The 20,647-nt window shown below is 44.0% G+C and overlaps 1 protein-coding gene across 4 annotated transcripts in view; it reads right to left on the bottom strand.

The window, feature by feature from the left end:
• LOC311145590 (inositol-tetrakisphosphate 1-kinase-like) overlaps window positions 1–20,647 on the bottom strand; it is a 47,334-nt gene continuing 26,687 nt past the window's right edge. For all 4 annotated transcript variants that reach the window (XM_084181867.1, XM_084181868.1, XM_084181870.1 and 1 more), the window contains exons 5-11: window positions 20,287–20,404; window positions 10,858–10,956; window positions 10,279–10,319; window positions 8,273–8,438; window positions 3,065–3,132; window positions 2,782–2,944; window positions 1–2,182 (exon numbers count right to left, since the gene is read on the bottom strand). In XM_084181867.1, the coding sequence (XP_084037993.1) occupies window positions 1,848–2,182; window positions 2,782–2,944; window positions 3,065–3,132; window positions 8,273–8,438; window positions 10,279–10,319; window positions 10,858–10,956; window positions 20,287–20,404 (990 nt within the window). In that variant the 3' untranslated portion in view covers window positions 1–1,847. The remainder of the gene's footprint in view (window positions 2,183–2,781; window positions 2,945–3,064; window positions 3,133–8,272; window positions 8,439–10,278; window positions 10,320–10,857; window positions 10,957–20,286; window positions 20,405–20,647) is intronic.

Below are 20,647 nucleotides of genomic sequence, written 5' to 3'. Positions count from 1 at the left end.
TCAAGACATAACAATTAATTTAATGTTCACAAAAATAATTTGCCGATTTAGTGGGATGGATATATATATATATAATCATTACATTTGAAATGAGTGGAGTAACAGTTTTCTGAACACAATACCAATTGAACACCGTTTTTAAAGAGGCCCAGAGGTTCCATTTAGTTTTGAATGAGTCGTAATGGAGGGAGAGAGTTTCCTATGCCCAATCATTTAAAGTCTATAAAACAATACTGTCTGACAGTCAGGTTATTTTCACTAAAGCATTGGAATTCTTCTCGAAAACACACACATACACAAACGGAATGTGATCATCTTTCAGCTGGAGGAACGCAAATCAAGTTAAGAGAGGCAGGGACATGGACTTGTTAGTACTTGCATAAAACACCTGTATAAACCTCAACCACATCTGACATAAACACTCAAAAGGCCTTTATAAACAGTCCATATTTAACTTGGTCACATGAACAGAGGTTCATTTTTTTTCTTTTACTGCTGACAAATGTTTATAATCAGGTGTGATCAAAGGATTATTCAGGCATTTTCAGCCTTTCCTGCTACATATATCTTGATATAAATCAAATCTATTTTGTTTCTGCAGTTGTGAAGACTATGAAATCCACATGACAAGAGCCTTGCACTACTGTACACAGAGCACATTGTCAATAAGATGGCACACAGGAAAGTAAACAGCGTTCAATTTAATCGTCTCTAATGTAGGGCTGGGCGATTTGGCCAATACATATTATCACAATATTTTTCTCAATTTTGATGGTATGGCGGTATTTGGCTGCATTTTAGTTTCTGAATAATAAAAGTTCTAAATATGTTATGAGTAGTGCATGACCCTAGGATGGCAACAAATGAATTTTTCTCCATGCTGATTGTTTTATACTCAACTAAACTAGGACAACACTGACAGTGAAGTAGTCCAACTCTTCATTTATTTAGCACTGTATCAACATATCATTATAGACCAGGGGTGTCAAACTCATTCCACAGAGGGTAGTGTCTGCAGGTTTTTGTTTTTTCCTTTCAATTAAGACCTTGACAACCAGGTGAGGGGAGTTCCTTACTAATCACTGACTTTAATTCAACAATCAAGTACAAGGGTGGAGCAAAAACCTGCAGACACCAGCCCTCCATAGAATGAGTTTGACACGTGTTATAGACGGTATTGTAAAAATCCATACCGGTATACCTTAAAAGTCGATAGATATAGCCCAGCCCTAATCTAATGTCGACCAAGATCCCAAACTTTGGAAATGATAGTGGGCTCTTCTGCTTTAAGTCAGTTTACCCGAGTGTGATTAGCACAGGCAGCTGCTCCAAACCAGTGGAGGAGTGTTAGAATACCCAGACAATCCTCTAGCCATACATTCCTTCTACACTAACTCTACATATGAGAGTGGCATTCAAACACACATCACTGGTGAGTTTAAATGCAGGAAACTTGTGAATGTGCCTGTGTGTGTGTCTTGAGCATATGTTACATTACCCTTTTATTCACTGCTGCAGTCAAAGGTCAGACATGGCTATTCCCCCAACCACCTCATGTGGACCACTTGATTAGAGAGAGAAACTAAAATCAGCAATTAAGCAGAGTTCCCAAAAGTTCACATTACAGTACTGTAAGTCTTATTAAAGCAAACCAAAAAATCCAAAAGGCAGAAAATAAAAAAAGACCCAATCACCATCATCAAGATCTATATAGAAAAAAGTTGGTTTTAGATTACAGATATTATAATGAATATCATAATTATTATGACTTATTAATTATCGTCACCATCATCTGTTTTTGTTCGCGGTTAGAACAGGGTGGGGGCTAAGGGGGAAGAGGAGGGCAGTCATTGGGAGGAAGCCTTGGTGGCTATCGTGGACACACAGTGTTGCTGGAAGTTGGGGGACATGGCTGAGTTACAGCCCAGTCTCTGGCGGGGGCCCTTCAGGTTCCCATCCCCCTCCACAATCCAGGGGCTGCTGCTGGCCTCCTTCCCCAGCATGCTGCAGCAGCCTGGGGAGTCCGGGATCGGGGCTGTGGGCACCGTAGTGCTGGGGGTATGGCTGGATGCCAGGCCTTTGGGCTGCCCGCTGCCTGGGGGGCTGTCGGGGGCGTGAGCCTGGAGCACACTGGTGATGTGGGTCAGGAGGTCGTTGAAGAACTCCGGGACACCCTCGTAACCTGGAGACAGAAGAGGGTGAGCCTTGAGACATGGCTGACAGATGCTTATATCCCATCTCCAATACAGAAGGCAACTGATGGTAACAGTACAGTAGAGGTAAACGAGTGAGGACTTCTTGCTTGTATTTTGACTGCCTAGCTTCTGTCCTTGAGGCACAAAGGGTGAATGTTTGTGAGAGTAGGGATTAGCTCACTACCATTCTCCTCACACTCCAACCGTCAAAGGTGGCAACAGAGTGCAACCCGAGAACAGTGTTACCATAGCGACAGCACTTGTCAAGAGAGGCATGCTAGACTCGCCTCTGAGCATGCTCAATGCTCATTTAAGACTGTGCTGATGACAGATTTTGTTGAGCTTACTCTCTCCGAGACGCCTAGTCTCGGTCTCCAAGCAAGACCATGTCACGCAGACTATCTGCCCACTAGATTATATCAATGCCTAAAAGCAAATCTCTCAAAGATTTGAAATGACTTACTGGTAGAGATGGTAAAACTGAGTTGTATGGCTACACAGGTAGTATAAATGCCCATCCACCATAGACTTCAACAGAAACGCACATCTACTCCTATTCCGTACGGCAGAGGAACAAACCACTCACCAGGGAATGCATTGATGTCGATGACTGCGTGTTGGCCCGTGAGGTTGTTGATGATGACGTCGATGCCAAACAAGGACACGCCCAGCGCCTGTCGCAAGGACCTGGACAGCTCTCTGATGACATCATCACTGGGTGGCTGGGACACCCCCACCACGTTGTCCCTCTGTGGCAGGAAGAAAACTAAGTCTGAGTATACTGTACTAGGGGCATTTAATAACCCACTGGTTATGAACAGAAATAGGTGATATGATTTTTAAAAAGCATGTTAGTGTATTGAACTTACAGATGTCAGGTCTGAAGAGGACTCTGGCTTTGATACGTTGTGACTGTTGAAGAAAATTGCTTTTCTGTCTGTAATGGAGGAACCATGTACTTTAGTCAGATGAAGACGCATTACATTTCTCATCTACTGAACTATTTGTTATGAATGTACAGTTCTCATCTCTGGCACTAGGAGGTAGCAAAAACTAATTTGAGTGACAAATGTCCAGCAAAGTCCACTGGTTGATGGAAACAGAGGCACAAGAGCAGCCATAAACAATGAATGAGGTGTACCATTATCACATTCAAGTTCAAGTGCATTTATTGGAAGATACCGCTCAATAAAAAATTGACAGTGATGTTAACATAAAATAAATTCTAGGCTTGCGTATATTTACTGCCGTTGGCCTTGCGTGCATGTGTCCTTAAGATTACTTTACCAGAAATCCCAAGAATAATACACTGCTCAAAAAAATAAAGGGAACACTAAAATAACACATCCTAGATCTGAATGAATGAAATAATCTTATTAAATACTTTTTTCTTTACATAGTTGAATGTGCTGACAACAAAATCACACAAAAATTATCAATGGAAATCAAATGTATCAACCCATGGAGGTCTGGATTTGGAGTCACCCTCAAAATTAAAGTGGAAAATCACACTACAGGCTGATCCAACTTTGATGTGATGTCCTTAAAACAAGTCAAAATGAGGCTCAGTAGTGTGTGTGGCCTCCACGTGCCTGTATGACCTCCCTACAACGCCTGGGCATGCTCCTGATGAGGTGGCGGATGGTCTCCTGAGGGATCTCCTCCCAGACCTGGACTAAAGCATCCGCCAACTCCTGGACAGTCTGTGATGATGATGTCCCAGATGTGCTCAATTGGATTCAGGTCTGGGGAACGGGCGGGCCAGTCCATAGCATCAATGCCTTCCTCTTGCAGGAACTGCTGACACACTCCAGCCACATGAGGTCTAGCATTGTCTTGCATTAGGAGGAACCCAGGGCCAACCGCACCAGCATATGGTCTCACAAGGGGTCTGAGGATCTCATCTCGATACCTAATGGCAGTCAGGCTAACTCTGGCGAGCACATGGAGGGCTGTGCGGCCCCCCAAAGAAATGCCACCCCACACCATGACTGACCCACCGCCAAACCGGTCATGCTTGAGGATGTTGCAGGCAGCAGAACGTTCTCCACGGCGTCTCCAGACTCTCACGTCTGTCACGTGCTCAGTGTGAACCTGCTTTCATCTGTGAAGAGCACAGGGCGCCAGTGGCGAATTTGCCAATCTTGGTGTTCCCTGGCAAATGCCAAACGTCCTGCACGGTGTTGGGCTGTAAGCTCAACCCCCACCTGTGGACGTCGGGCCCTCATACCACCCTCATGGAGTCTGTTTCTGACCGTTTGAGCAGACACATGCACATTTGTGGCCTGCTGGAGGTCATTTTGCAGGGCTCTGGCAGTGCTCCTCCTGCTCCTCCTTGCACAAAGGCGGAGGTAGCAGTCCTGCTGCTGGGTTGTTGCCCTCCTACGGCCTCCTCCACGTCTCCTGATGTACTGGCCTGTCTCCTGGTAGCGCCTCCATGCTCTGGACACTACGCTGACAGACACAGCAAACCTTCTTGCCACAGCTCGCATTGATGTGCCATCCTGGATAAGCTGCACTACCTGAGCCACTTGTGTGGGTTGTAGACTCCGTCTCATGCTACCACTAGAGTGAAAGCACCGCCAGCATTCAAAAGTGACCAAAACATCAGCCAGGAAGCATAGGAACTGAGAAGTGGTCTGTGGTCACCACCTGCAGAACCACTTCTTTATTGGGGGTGTCTTGCTAATTGCCTATCATTTCCACCTGTTGTCTATTCCATTTGCACAACAGCATGTGAAATGTATTGTCAATCAGTGTTGCTTCCTAAGTGGACAGTTTGATTTCACAGAAGTGTGATTGACTTGGAGTTACATTGTGTTGTTTAAGTGTTCCCTTTATTTTTTTGAGCAGTGTATGCATTCCTCACATTGGTTGATAGACAGTGGCATATGTATTCACATGTGCTGCTCAATTATCTTAACCATCTCTAATGATAATAAAAACAAACTACAGCCAAAGTAAAGCCTCATGATGAAGAATTTGGATAATTTAACCCGAAAATAAACTCAACGTCTGGCAAAAAAAAGAAATATCTTACACACGCAACTCCTACTTGTAATGGTCATATATCACACCATATCAATGGCCTTCATACACGGAGTGTACAAAACATTAAGGGCACTTGCTCTTTCCATGACAGACTGACCCAGTGACAGCTATGATCCCTTATTGAGGTCACTTGTTAAATCCACTTCAGAATCAGTGAAGGGGAGGAGACAGGTTAAAGAAGGATTTTTAAGCCTTGAGACAATTGAGACATGGATTGTGCATGTGTGCCATTCAGAGGGTTAATGGGCAAGGCAAAATATTTAAGTGCCTTTGAACAGGGTTTGGTAGTAGGTGCCAGGCACATCGGTTTGAGTGCGTCAAGAACTGCAACGCTGCTGGGGTTTTCACGCTCAACAGTTTCCTGTGTGTATCAAGAATGGTCTAGCCAAATTCACACAACTGTAGGAAGAATTGGAGTCAACATGGGCCAGCATCCCTGTGGAATGCTTTCAACGTCAAATTGAGGCTGTTTCATTATTTATTTTAGACAGGTCTAAAGAAGCATGATATGAAGAAAATGTAGTCTATTTCAGAAGAAAATAATAGCATACTGATGGTTGTCCTTATGTGGCTATGCCAAATGTCTGTGGGCTACACTAGTTCATGTAGCAGACAAGATTTGCTTATACAATGAGGGAAAAAAGTATTTGATCCCCTGCTGATTTTGTACATTTGCCCACTGACAAAGACATGATCAGTCTATAATTTTAATGGTAGGTTTATTTGAACAGTGAGAGACAGAATAACAACAAAAAAATCCAGAAAAACGCATGTAAAAAATGTTATAAATTGATTTGCATTTTAATGAGGGAAATAAGTATTTGACCCCTCTGCAAAACATGACTTAGTACTTGGTGGCAAAACCCTTGTTGGCAATCACAGAGGTCAGACGTTGCTTGTAGTTGGCCACCAGTTTTGCACACATCTCAGGAGGGATTTTGTCCCACTCCTCTTTGCAGATCTTCTCCAAGTCATTAAGGTTTCGAGGCTGACGTTTGGCAACTCGAACCTTCAGATCCCTCCACAGATTTTCTATGGGATTAAGGTCTGGAGACTGGCTAGGCCACTCCAGGACCTTAATGTGCTTCTTCTTGAGCCACTCCTTTGTTGCCTTGGCCGTGTGTTTTGGGTCATTGTCATGCTGGAATACCCATCCACGACCCATTTTCAATGCCCTGGCTGAGGGAAGGAGGTTCTCACCCAAGAGTTGACGGTACATGGCCCCGTCCATCGTCCCTTTGATGCGGTGAAGTTGTTCTGTCCCCTTAGCAGAAAAACACCCCCAAAGCATAATGTTTCCACCTCCATGTTTGACGGTGGGGATGGTGTTCTTGGGGTCATAGGCAGCATTCCTCCTCCTCCAAACACGGCGAGTTGAGTTGATGCCAAAGAGCTCAATTTTGGTCTCATCTGACCACAACACTTTCACCCAGTTCTCCTCTGAATCATTCAGATGTTCATTGGCAAACTTCAGACGGGCCTGTATATGTGCTTTCTTGAGCAGGGGGACCTTGTGGGCGCTGCAGGATTTCAGTCCTTCACGGCGTAGTGTGTTACCAATTGTTTTCTTGGTGACTATGGTCCCAGCTGCCTTGAGATCATTGACAAGATCCTCCCGTGTAGTTCTGGGCTGATTCCTAACCGTTCTCATGATCATTGCAACTCCACGAGGTGAGATCTTGCATGGAGCCCCAGGCCGAGGGAGATTGACAGTTCTTTTTGTTTCTTCCATTTGCAAATAATCGAACCAACTGTTGTCACCTTCTCACCAAGCTGCTTGGCGATGGTCTTGTAGCCCATTCCAGCCTTGTGTAGGTCTACAATCTTGTCCCTGACATCCTTGGAGAGCTCTTTGGTCTTGGCCATGGTGGAGAGTTTGGAATCTGATTGATTGATTACTTCTGTGGACAGGTGTCTTTTATAGAGGTAACAAGCTGAGATTAGGAGCACTCCCTTTAAGAGTGTGCTCCTAATCTCAGCTCGTTACCTGTATAAAAGACACCTGGGAGCCAGAAATCTTTGTGATTGAGAGGGGGTCAAATACTTATTTCCCTCATTAAAATGCAAATCAATTTATAACATTTTTGACATGCTTTTTTCTGGATTTTGTTGTTGTTTTTCTGTCTCTCACTGTTCAAATAAACCTACCATTAAAATTATAGACTGATCATTTCTCTGTCAGTGGGCAAACGTACAAAATCAGCAGGGGATCAAATACTTTTCCCCCTTCACTGTATCACCTCTGCTGGGAGCGTGGGCGGTGGGATGGGACCTTATCTTCTCCTGACACCAGGATCTCTTACACAACACTGAGGTCCTTAAACACCCAACCCCTCCCTCCTTACCTAACCCAGTCCTCCCTTCTCTACCACCCTTTGTCTGTTTATAATCCATTTAGTCTGCTCTATACATAGTGTGGGTTTATGTTTTAACTCCGGACAATGCCCTGGACGGCACTCTGTGTATACAGTAGTATAGGTGTGTTGCATGTGTGAAGTTGGGGCACTTTACTGCATGATTCATTGTGCTGGAGCACACAGGGATGACCCTAGTCTCTTTCATAAGGTAAAAGCAGACGATTCCGCTGAAGCCCAGACTGGTTTGCATGAGGGCTTTTACTGTAGTGGATGCAAATGGTGCAGCTTATCCTGTCAGGGCAAAGGGCCACATTCAGATTACTTCAGCCTATTCAATGTGCTGATTGCCTCATGATGTTTGTTATCGAAAACGACTGGTTGCCATACACAAGACAGGAATAAGCTATCAATCTGACTGTACACCATGCTTTTCCTCTAGAAAATGGAAAAAAATAAAAAAATAAGTTGACCAACATTTATAAACAACCAAATCAACTGCACTCCGCTCCCTTTTTTAAAAGAGAGAGGGAGGACAGTTTCAAAGATGTTAAAAAGCCTTTATGGAGGTATTTTATTGGGCCTGTCAGGGGGACAAAAGTGCTATAGGCCTTCCTCAGCATGGCACACTGTGTGCCCATAAACAGACAGGGTCTCCTGGGTCCTCCTCACCTGCTGGTCCAGCGGGGAAGTTCTTGAGGGAGGGTCTCTCCACCAGTGTGTAGGACTCCCCCACCACAAACACCTTGTAGAGCACCGCGTTGTGGTTGATGAAGCTCTGGATCACACACGGAGGCTTAACATCCTTCAGGTCCTCCTCACTGAAGATGATGGCCATCTGTGGAGGGGGAGAAAAGGTCATCAATACATTTATCATTTAATCTAATTTCATCCATAAACCATAACATCATCCAACCCGTTTCCACAGACTTGACTGGTTCAATGACATACACATACAGTGCATTCGGAAAGTATTCAGACCCCTTCACTTTTCCCACATTTTGTTACGTTATAGCCTTATTCTAAAATGGATTCAATTATTTTTTCCCCTCATCAATCTACACACAACACCCCATAATGACAAAGTGAAAACAGGTTTAGAAAATTTAGCAATGTATTAAAAATAAAACAGAAATACCTTATTTACATAAGTATTCAGACCCTTTGCAATGAGACTCGAAATTGAGCTCAGGTGCATCATGTTTCCATTGATCATCATTGAGATGTTTCTACAACTTGATTGGAGTCCACCTTTGGTCAATTCAATTGATTGGACATGATTTGGAAAAGGCACACACCTGTCTATATAGGGTCCCACAGTTGACAGTGCATGTCAGAGCAAAAACCAAGCCATGGAGGTCGAAGGAATTGTCCGTAGAGCCCCGAGACAGGATTGTGTCAAGGCACAGTAAAATACATGACAGCCTGCTTGGAGTTTGCCAAAAGGCACCTCAAACCATGAGAAACAAGACTCTCTGGTCTGATGAAACCAAGATTGAACTCTTTGGCCTGAATGCCAAACATCACGTCTGGAGGAAACCTGGCACCATCCCTACGGTGAAGCATGGTGGTGGCAGCATCATGATGTGGGGATGTTTTTCAGCGGCAGGGACTGAGGGACTAGTCAGGATCGAGGGAAAGATGAACGGAGCAAAGTACAGAGAGATCCTTGATGAAAACCTGCTCCAGACCTCAGACTGCGGCGAAGGTTCACCTTCCAACAGGACAACGACCCTAAGCACACAGCCAACACAATGCAGGAGTGGCTTCGGGACAAGTCTCTGAATGTCCTTGAGTGGCCCAGACAGAGCCCGGACTTGAACCCGATCGAACATCTCTGGAGAGACCTGAAAATAGCTGTGCAGCAACGCTCCCCATCCAACCTGACAGAGCTAGAGAGGATCTGCAGAGAAGAATGGGAGAAACTCCCCAAATACAGGTGTGCCAAGCTTGTAGTGTTATACCCAAGAAGACTCGAGGCTGTAATCGCTGCCAAAGGAGCTTCAACAAAGTACTGAGTAAAGGGTCTGAATACTAATGTAAATGTAATTTCATTCTTTTATTTTTTTTAAAAATCAGTTTTTGCTTTGTCATTATGGGGTGGTGTGTAGATTGATGAGGGAATACATTAAAAAAATATATATTTTAGATTAAGGCTGTAATGTAACAAAATGTGGAAAAAGTCAAGGGGTCTGAATACTTTCCGAATGCACTGTATATGAATGTTGACCATATGGGCTGACGGAGAAGCGGCTATTGATTGGGCTGATAGTCAGAGTACTGTAGGCTGTTTGATGTAGTTAGGTGCAGTGTTAAATGATTATCTAGTTAGACACTGTAATGGATTACAGGGATTTAGCTAACGATCGAGGGTGTGATTAATCTGTGACCCTAAGCTCAGGTAGCCTAGCGGTTAAGAGCGTTGGGCCAGTAACCGAAAGGCCTAGTTCGAAACCCTGAGCAGGCAAGGTGGAATGAGCAAGGCAGTTAACCACTACAACAACTGCTCCCCAAGCGCTGATGACGTGGACGTCGATTAAGGCAGCCCCGCACACCTCTCTGATTCAGAGGGGTTGGGTTAAATGTGAAAGACACATTTCGGTTGAATGCATTGAGTTGTGCAACTGACTAAATGTCCCGCTTTCCCTTTCCCACCACGACCCTGGTGGCACTCTTACCTCGTGGGAGTTGGTTCCATGGGCTACTCTTGTTTTGCAAACTGAGAGATGGAGGGAGAGAAAGAAGAACAGGTTGAAAATGTTTGTGAGGAAACCACACTTCCCCAACGGCATCCGTGTTGAGAAAAAACATGACTGTCACAAGATGACAGCAGGTTATTTTTCACACTGACCACAACTTTCAAAACCCCCCTCCATTAATGGCTGTCTGCAGACAAGAAAGCTAGGTAAATTGGACATACAAGGTAGCTTAAAAGTAGCAGAGGGTTTGAAAATAATTATGCTAAAAATGAACTTCTCAGAAGTTAAACCAAGATAGTTATAGTTCAACACTGAAGAGTAATCATATCAGGATTAAACCACACCACACTCCTAAATAATAAACTAAATGCTGTGTAGCTAATATGTGTGGATACTAAAACCAGGTTTGTTTAGAGTGTTGGGCAGTTTCCCCTCACCGTAAATTGTTTCCTAATGTCAACCCCTAAACAAAGCTAGGAGGAGGAAGGACCCTGTGTAATCATCTGGATCAAGTGACAATTCCTCTTTCTCTATCAAACAGGAAAGGGAGGGACTTACTAAATGGGAATGTGAGTCCATGCTTCTCAATCTGCTCCAGTGTGTCTGGACCACACTCTGTGTTCAGAACCATGAACGGGGGAGAGCAGATTCTCGCATCTAGTGAGAAAGGGAGATAAAGAGAGGGAGGGGGGACAGAGGAAGGAAAGGAGAGGAGTAAGAGAGTAGGAACTAGGAAGGAAAACCCCATCTTAATATCAGTGAATCTGTTGAAGGAAAAAAATCCCTAAGCATGTCATTCGGAAGTCTCTCACGCACACAGAAACTCAAACACACCGACTGATGTATTCTCTCAAAGATGGCTAGGTTACCTGTGACGCCAAACATACCCTATTCATACAGCCAAAACACTGACAAGAGAGCTACTTGTCATCTGATGACAGAGACAGAAGGCCATCCAATTTTAGACAAACATACATAAACACAACACACCACCTGTGTGCGTGTCAGTTCGCCAACGTCACTCCCTTCATACAGCTGGATTAGAGAACACCAAAACACACAGCCCCCACCTGAGGGAGGAGCAGAGGAGGTAGCGAGGAGCACAGTCTCCTGTTCAAATAAATAAACCAGGAAGCTGCCAACCCTGCCTGGCCTGTTCTGCCCAGAGAACACACAAGGAAACATCCCTTAACAGAGAGACACCACAGCACCAGCCAACACCCAGATCAGGACCAGACAGAAAACAACAGACTAATAAACAGACAGACATTATACACCAGACAAGTCCACAGCTCTTCCAAAACCGTGTACAGTACAAATACTCAGGATGGGAGTGTTTGTCACACAGACTGTAGCACTTTGGAGAATCGAATCAGAACTTAATTGTCATTGTTTACATTGTGGCCTGCATCGGTGGCTGTCAATCTCCTCTGATAAGACTTGATGTAAGAGGTTCTGCCACCCCAGGAAATAACTGACAAACATCCTGCAGCTAGAACACAGTAAATCTGCCCTCATTTGTAAGCCGATACAGGGCTCCAGACTAACGTTTTCCCCTGGTGGCACTGGTGCCACTAACTTTTTCAATTGGTGGCACCAGCCCATGATTTGGCCGCACCAAAAATGTTGTGGCGTAACGCAATAGAACAAATTAGTAATCATCTTATAAAAGTAATCTTTATTGAAAGAAAAAGACTACGGAGTGATTATGGTATGATTAAATATATATTTGTTTTATCAAACATGTCCAAGTAGGAATGCATGATTTTGATGTGCAACATAAACCAGTGATTGCCATGAATTTTGGGTTGACAATTAGGCTATTGTTGCTATATTTCTGTCAAAATAGGGCTCCAGAATTCTCTGATTTTGCAAATGGCCAATGTGCGCCTCGCGTGCTCCCATCTCAAAGATATACCAGAAACATACATATATACATACATACATATATATATATATATATATATATACATACATATATATATATATATATATATATATACATACATATATATATATACACATACATATATATACATATACATATACATATACATATATATATATATATATATATATATATATATATATATATATATATATATATATATATATTTTTTTTTTTTTAAGGTGGCAATCGCCCATAATTGAGTTCATAACATTCATACCCCAAGAAAGTGGAAACCCTCCTATCTTCAGCTAGAAAACAGCATACCAGTTTTCAAAACTGTGTTTTAGTGTTTTACCTGCAAATGTTATTTTGAAATAACGCATTTCTCTCACCCTCTTAATAGAGTACACAGCTGGAGTGAGAGGGAGTGCCAGTGAGCCACAGAAGCCGGCCGGCCCCAGCGAAACGGGCACTGCAGGGGCAGGGAAGGCACTTTCATGGCAGAAATCAATGCTCTTTATTTTAGGTGTACTGTTTGACCAAATCATTGTTTTAGCCACCAAATTTTTTTTACGTTTTGAGTGAGGCGACCAGCTAGAATTTGCAACTCATAATGATGCGACTAATTAAAAATCAAACTCACACAACCAAGTCAAAGGGTCGCAAAATTCGACTAAATGGTCACAGTCTGGAGCCCTGCTATATTAAAGTTATGGGGCTGTGCAGTGATTTCCTGGCTATCGGAGTTAAGGCAGCTCGTCTGAGATATCGCCACAGGAAATCAGTGTCCGGGCCAAACCAAGCGCTGGCATATTGCTGCTGATGACAAAAACACAATAGAAACACTACAGTGTTTGTGTTGTGTGGGTAATGTGATGTCAGGGCTTCCAGTGAGTTGTGCTGAGGTTAGGAGAAACCCACAGGCCTTTATTACACTGGCTAGTGTCTACACCACTGACTGCTGCTGAGCTGTGGTCGCAGATAGGCTGCACAGACACACAGCTCAATGATCACATTGTGGAAGTGGGGAGCATACACCAAAGACGTAAGAGGTAGAGAGAAATCTCACTTTTTTCTGGGTAAGTCAATGAACCATTTTTTAATTCTATGGTAAATGTAAACATCTTCATTTATCCACCATCTTTGCATACACTACACAATATGAATTGCGCTTCTGACCAGTCAGGGAGTGAAAGTCCAGGCACTCATGAGCAGCTGACTCAGGAGGGGAGGAGTGATTGGCGGAAGTAGGGGATCACCAAGGTGTCAAAGCCATGGGCCGCTTCCCGTTTTGCTGGTCCCGTTGTTCAGCATGTGATTGCCACTATATGTAATGTAGCCAATCACAATCCACCGATACCGATAGGGTTGGTTCTTATCAAAACAAACATTACACAGCCTGTCTTTTGTTAGAATAATCAACAAAAAAGGAAGCAATAAATCACCAACAGAACATTTAACAACAGAACGATCAACTCAAAGAATACAAGTTAAAATAAATATGTAAGTCTAGAATGCTATCAGACTGATTTTAAGGTAGCTAAACATACAACATAAAAAAAGAACCCAGGCACAACAAACATCACTTGATTGTTAATACAAGACAAATGTGATTGTGCTCTGTGCTCCTTAACTTGTATTTGTCTGCGGTGTTCCTGTTCTGTCAGTGGCTATCAACGGAGATGTGGCAGCAGCCTAGGAGTGTGGCGTGGTGAGTGAGAGAGGCCTGGAGGGTTTACCCATCACATCACCCCACTGAGCTGAGCTCTGAATTCACACTGCTATTGTGGGAGGGAGGGGATAGGAATGTCGGACTAACATTCAAAAACAACCCAAAGACCCAACACGTATTTGAATTGTGAGAATAAACAAAAACACACTGTAAATCCAAAAAGACCACCATCACATGTTCCCATACCCGTGGATCTCTCGTGACTTGAGCAAACAAAGACTAAAAAGGCCCAGTTGGAAGCCTCGGGCCCAGATAAAGAGACTGGAGGGGATATGATGATGGTGGTGATGGTGAGTGTAGCACACTGTCTGTGTGTTATGCGTTGCTGTCGTGCTTGGCCCTGGCCGTTTGGCTTTGAGTGCAGGGGATCAATCTCCTCCTCTGTCTAAACACTGTGTGCACTCAGCAGACGTTTACGGGATGTCAGTCCGACTCGAGGCAGCACAGCATACAGCACTGGCTGGCCTGACGCCGTGGAACCGCTCAGGGTTTAGGAATCCGGACTAGGACAGTACTATACCAGACCCAATACTACCATGACAAAACACCCAATTAAAATAAGAGATTCTCATCTTAAAAGGATGTCATCACTAGGGTTTGATCCATAAGGGACAGAGCAGGACAGTCTTAAGGAGCCCTGGCTGATTGGAATGTTCATACCGGGCACTGGTGAACTCTTTCCATTAAGGCAAGCAGCCATCAGTGAAACTGACCCTCACATTTCTTTGCAAAAGTTATTATCAGCATTATCAGATGATTACCAAGTAGGCCTATACTGGTGCAAGTCCAGTGTTGACAGTAGATTGAAATCTAAATGTTGCTATTCAGGGCTACATTCCTAGTAGCACCAGCCTCCTCATCTATACCCTTGCTTAGAGCAAACCAGGGATGTTTTCAATATTTCTAATTGAACTCCAAACTCTGTGTGCCCTGCAAGTAACCCCATAATTCTCCATATCCCGCTGTAAGGAGTTTACAGTCAAAATATAATTATATATATATATATATAAAAATACATTAATCTTTGTGAGAGAACAACCTCTTCAACTCGGCGTCGTAGAGCACCTCTGCTGATGTCTTGATTAACCTCCGCAGATCAATCGGACAGAACAGGTCCATAAAGGAACAGTGAACTTCTTTGAAGGCAGTCTTTATGTAAGCAAGGAAATCAATCATAGTGGTTTTTATTCAGCCCATGCTGACTGCCCTGTGCTGGGGATGGTTTAGGGCCTGGATGTGTCTGTGCGGTCCTCAGCAGTCACAGCTGTTTTTCTTTAATCTGATGAGCCTTTGTTTAAATATTGATTACTTGCATCAGCAGGACGTTTGTTATTGTTGGTTGAGTTTGAACCACAGAAACATAGGATTTATGTGGACACCAAATACTCCCCACATAACAAAGCACTACCATAATCCAGTTAAACAAATACCTCAAGAGTCTGGTTCAGTTTGATTCCACAAAAACATCTCTTCATTTAAGGGTGTCCTAGTCCCAGTCCCTTTCTTTTGAAGTGGAAAGGAAATACCAAGACAAAGAGCCCAGAATGAGATACTTCACATTATACAGCCTGACGACCGTTGCCATCTTTACAAACACCAAGTCAAACATCAAGGCAGCAAGGCTGACTTATAAATGGAAAAAAGTGGATTCCACCACCTAAAGTAAACAACTGCCCTGCCAAAACAGACTTCAACAACACTCTGGAAAGCTGATGACCGGAACAATGAGTCATGTGGTGGAGAGGAGACTAGTGGGGCCAGGAGGACTAACCCATGTGTAGTTAGACAACCCCTGTGTAGTTAGACAAACATTTCACAGGGCTGTCTACTGATCACCAAATTCTCCAGGTACAGTTATGGAAGTTTAAAATGTATCAGCTTACACACAAACAAGCACAAAGCTCTAGTGTCTCCTCCCATTGAGTACTACTCTCAGCCACTCAGGCAGCCCTCAGACCATAGCAGGCTCTCCACAGCCTCTGGTACTGGGCAGCCAGCACTGCACTGGGGGGGGGGGCTACATGGTCTCCACTGATAAGGAGGAGGAAGTGGCCGTGCCAGAGTGTGCGCTTTGGACTTTCCACTCTCATTACAACACGACAGGAAGAGGAGAAGCGAGAGGTTTTACGCCGGAAAAAATCTGTCCGCGAAAATAAGACCACGAAGTGAGGAATTATTTGTAGAGGTCCATGAGTGTCAAATTTGGTCAACAATAAAATGTAATTGCTAATTTGCTACGTGAGGCTTATTTGATCGAACAGAAGTTCTGTAATGGTTAGATTGTTACGAATGCACTGATAAGTGGACGCACCGACTTTATATCGGAGTTGTGCCTGTTGTTCACATGCGTATCTGCCCTCTCATTGGCTAGAATGGTCCCACCTGATCTTGCCTCCACCGTCGAGGACATGTATTTCATTTCCATTGTTAGAGCGGTCACAACTATCTTGTCAACATAATAGAACATCTTTGCTACAACACCTCTCCCCTCCATGCTCCCACTTCACTCCCCACCAGCACCAGCCACGGTTGTTGACTACTAGCGCTGAGTGATTTTAAGTCCGTTCGGTTTCGGCTTGATTATAAAAAAATAATCACAGTTTTCGGCAATTTTTTTAGACATTAAATGCACTATGCATTATGTGGGTTAAATGTTGTAACACTGAATAAAACAATTAATAAAAGTCCCATGATGGTAGTGACTGCCCATTACTGCATAATTTATTCACATTACTTTAATAAAATATTTGTTTTATTTACTTATTTAATCTCACCTCTATAGCGCTGCTGCCTATGCTGTCTGTCAATCACTACTTTAGTAGTTCTTCAAAGTAAATAAGGCATCCTTTTATGACTGCTGAATACCAACTATCAATCACTTAGCTCATATATTTTCAGGTTTGAAGCAACTGCTTTCTATCCCTCTCCATCAAGTGTTTGCTCTTCTCTCAGTGACTGTTCCTCACAGACTGGACAAGTTAAAGCAGGCGCGCAAAGCATTATGGTCATTGTAGTTAATTACCACTTTCTCTACACTAAACTATGTAGAATATCGGCCTATTCGAAACTACAACTCCCTACTACATCGCACAGTTCAGGCTTGATCTGATTTATCTCAAATAAACTGCACATCGAGCTCACAGAAAAAAATACGAACTAAATGGAATTCAAATAATTTAACTGACGTTGGTCAATTAGTTGTTAAAAAACCCAAAAGAATAACCTACATTTCGGTTAATCGCTCAGCACTATTGACTACAGAAACGAACACTTTAATCCTCGATCACAAACAGTTATTTTGTTGTCATGGTGTGATGCGATCTAGGATGATGACGGTTTACATTTCATCATCCCAGTATCTTCTGGGAGAAAACCACAGCATCAGGAGCATTCAAAAGGTACACCACTTCAGTCACTCAATAGCAGATGCATCACATCCTTATAGCAGGCCCCTTATTCAACCATGTCTGATGAGTAAGCGCCAGCGTGCTCCCCCCACCACATAGTCGTGTGAGCCCATAGGGCACACACAGAGGCTTTCCTCAATTCAGACAGCTTACAGACCTTGATACATAACCACCAACATTTCTATTTGGAAACTGCAATTTTCTGTGTTCCATTTTAAGCCGCTGATGCCACTTTACATTCTGAGAAATCTCTGATCTATTCCTCTGACACAGGGCTACACTGAATCATTCCATGTACAGTGAGGGAAAAAAGTATTTGATCCCCTGCTGATTTTGTACGTTTGCCCACTGACAGAGAAATGATCAGTCTATAATTTTAATGGTAGGTTTATTTGAACAGTGAGAGACAGAATAACAACAAAAAAAATCCAGAAAAACGCATGTCCAAAATGTTATAAATTGATTTGCATTTTAAATGAGGGAAATAAGTATTTGACCCCTCTGCAAAACATGACTTAGTACTTGGTGGCAAAACCCTTGTTGGCAATCACAGAGGTCAGACGTTTCTTGTAGTTGGCCACCAGGTTTGCACACATCTCAGGAGGGATTTTGTCCCACTCCTCTTTGCAGATCTTCTCCAAGTCATTAAGGTTTCGAGGCTGACGTTTGGCAACTCGAACCTTCAGATCCCTCCACAGATTTTCTATGGGATTAAGGTCTGGAGACTGGCTAGGCCATTCCAGGACCTTAATGTGCTTCTTCTTGAGCCACTCCTTTGTTGCCTTGGCCGTGTGTTTTGGGTCGTTGTCATGCTGGAATACCCATCCACGACCCATTTTCAATGCCCTGGCTGAAGGAAGGAGGTTCTCACCCAAGATTTGACAGTACATGGCCCCGTCCATCGTCCCTTTGATGCGGTGAAGTTGTCCTGTCCCCTTAGCAGAAAAACATCCCCAAAGCATAATGTTTCCACCTCCATGTTTGACGGTGGGGATGGTGTTCTTGGGGTCATAGGCAGCATTCCTCCTCCTCCAAACATGGCGAGTTGAGTTGATGCCAAAGAGCTCGATTTTTGTCTCATCTGACCACAACACTTTCACCCAGTTCTCCTCTGAATCTTTCAGATGTTCATTGGCAAACTTCAGACGGCCCTGTATATGTGCTTTCTTGAGCAGGGGGACCTTGCGGGCACTGCAGGATTTCAGTCCTTCACGGCGTAGTGTGTTACCAATTGTTTTCTTGTTGACTATGGTCCCAGCTGCCTTGAGATCATTGACAAGATCCTCCCGTGTAGTTCTGGGCAGATTCCTCACCATTCTCATTATCATTGCAACTCCACGAGGTGAAATCTTGCATGGAGCCCCAGGCCGAGGGAGACTGACAGTTATTTTGTGTTTCTTCCATTTGCGAATAATCGTACCAACTGTTGTCACCTTCTCACCAAGCTGCTTGGCGATGGTCTTGTAGCCCATTCCAGCCTTGTGTAGGTCTACAATCTTGTCCCTGACATCCTTGGAGAGCTCTTTGGTCTTGGCCATGGTGGAGAGTTTGGAATCTGATTGATTGATTGCTTCTGTGGACAGGTGTCTTTTATACAGGTAATAAACTGAGATTAGGAGCACTCCCTTTAAGAGTGTGGTCCTAATCTCAGCTCGTTACCTGTATAAAAGACACCTGGGAGCCAGAAATCTTTGTGATTGAGAGGGGGTCAAATACTTATTTCCCCTCATTAAAATGCAAATCAATTTATTACATTTTTGACATGCGTTTTTCTGGATTTTTTTGTTGTTATTCTGTCTCTCATTGTTCAAATAAACCTACCATTAAAATTATAGATTGATCATTTAATAATATGCCATTTAGCAGACGCTTTTATCCAAAGCGACTTACAGTCATGCGTGCATCATTTTTTTTTGTGTGTATGGGTGGTCCCGGGGATCGAACCCACTACCTTGGCGTTACAAGCGCCGTGCTCTACCAGCTGAGCTACAGAGGACCACAGGAATGTGCCATCATTCCATTTCTTTGTCAGTGGGCAAACGTACAAAATCAGCAGGGGATCAAATACTTTTTTCCCCTCACTGTAGCTGAACATGCCACCCACGAGCACTACACAACTACACAACTACACACACACACACACACGCGAGTACAGTACGCATCACACACAAAAATGTGTACTCAAGTGGGCACACATGCGCACGCGTACACACTCTTTCGGTCTCCGTCTCTCTAGCCACCTGTGTGGGGTGCGTGCGAGTACGGAAGGGTTTGCATGTAATGGCTCCAGGTTTATGTCCCATGCCATGTTCTCAGTAAATGAACAGCGGATGGGTCACGTGTGTTTACAGTAGAGAAAAGCTCTCCTGTTGTTAATGTGCCATCATTCCATTGCTCTGCTCCAGTCTCTGGACCCAGACAGACTACACAGCCAGGCCATTGGGGAGCATATGGTTCCTGTGACAGAAGATCTAGGTGCTGCTGGCCTGCTGGATGACAGCCTCTAGCTAATAGAGCTTTAGTCCATCACTGGATACAATACACACTCTGGCAGAGGCAGGAGCCAGGTTCACTAGGGGTTCACAGAGGGAAGAGAGGAGGAGGGATGGTGCTGTCATAGTGAGAGGAATACAATTATGGTGTTATGCTCCTCTAGTGCATGCATAAAGCATCTGGTAGGAAGCAGAACATGATATTATTGAACTACAGGGTGACACGATACACCACTGAAATACGTCACACCACCACCTCCTGGATACTTTCTCAGAAACTAAACCAAAACGATCGGTTATCACAACCAATCCTTGACACAACAGATCATTCACTCAATAATTCCCACATACACACTCCTGTGGGATCTTTTGTGGTCTAGGACTGGCAGTGGCACTGGGGGATATTGGGAGTTAAATCATACTTAGCCCAGTGCGTAACAGTGCCAGTGTTGTGTGAGTGGCTACCTTGCATGCAGTCCTCTATCCTGTGGATGAGCTGGTAGGACTTGCAGCGGTCCAGCAGGGTCCTGATGGCTGGGAGGGGATCCAGCACGATGGTCTCAGGGTGGGCATCAATGTAGTCCTGAAACAAGGCGCCACACACACACACACACACGGGAGATTATGAGGGAGCACAAATATCACAGCTAATGTAGGCAGTTTGGACACTGTGCAACACTGACATGTCACAGTAGGACATGGATCATGTGCATTTCCATTTTGGTACCCTGCTCATTTCCTTCATGCCCACTGTGTTGTGGTGTGTCATCATCATGCTCGCAGGCCAGTGGGTTACATCACTGTGCCCTACATGGCAGGCTGTTAG

This window comes from Coregonus lavaretus (assembly GCF_964263955.1).
Source record: "Coregonus lavaretus genome assembly, chromosome: 18".
NCBI lineage: Eukaryota > Metazoa > Chordata > Actinopteri > Salmoniformes > Salmonidae > Coregonus > Coregonus lavaretus.
The sequence above is the reverse complement of the archived record's forward strand: the minus strand, read 5'-3'. Positions and strand labels throughout refer to the sequence as shown.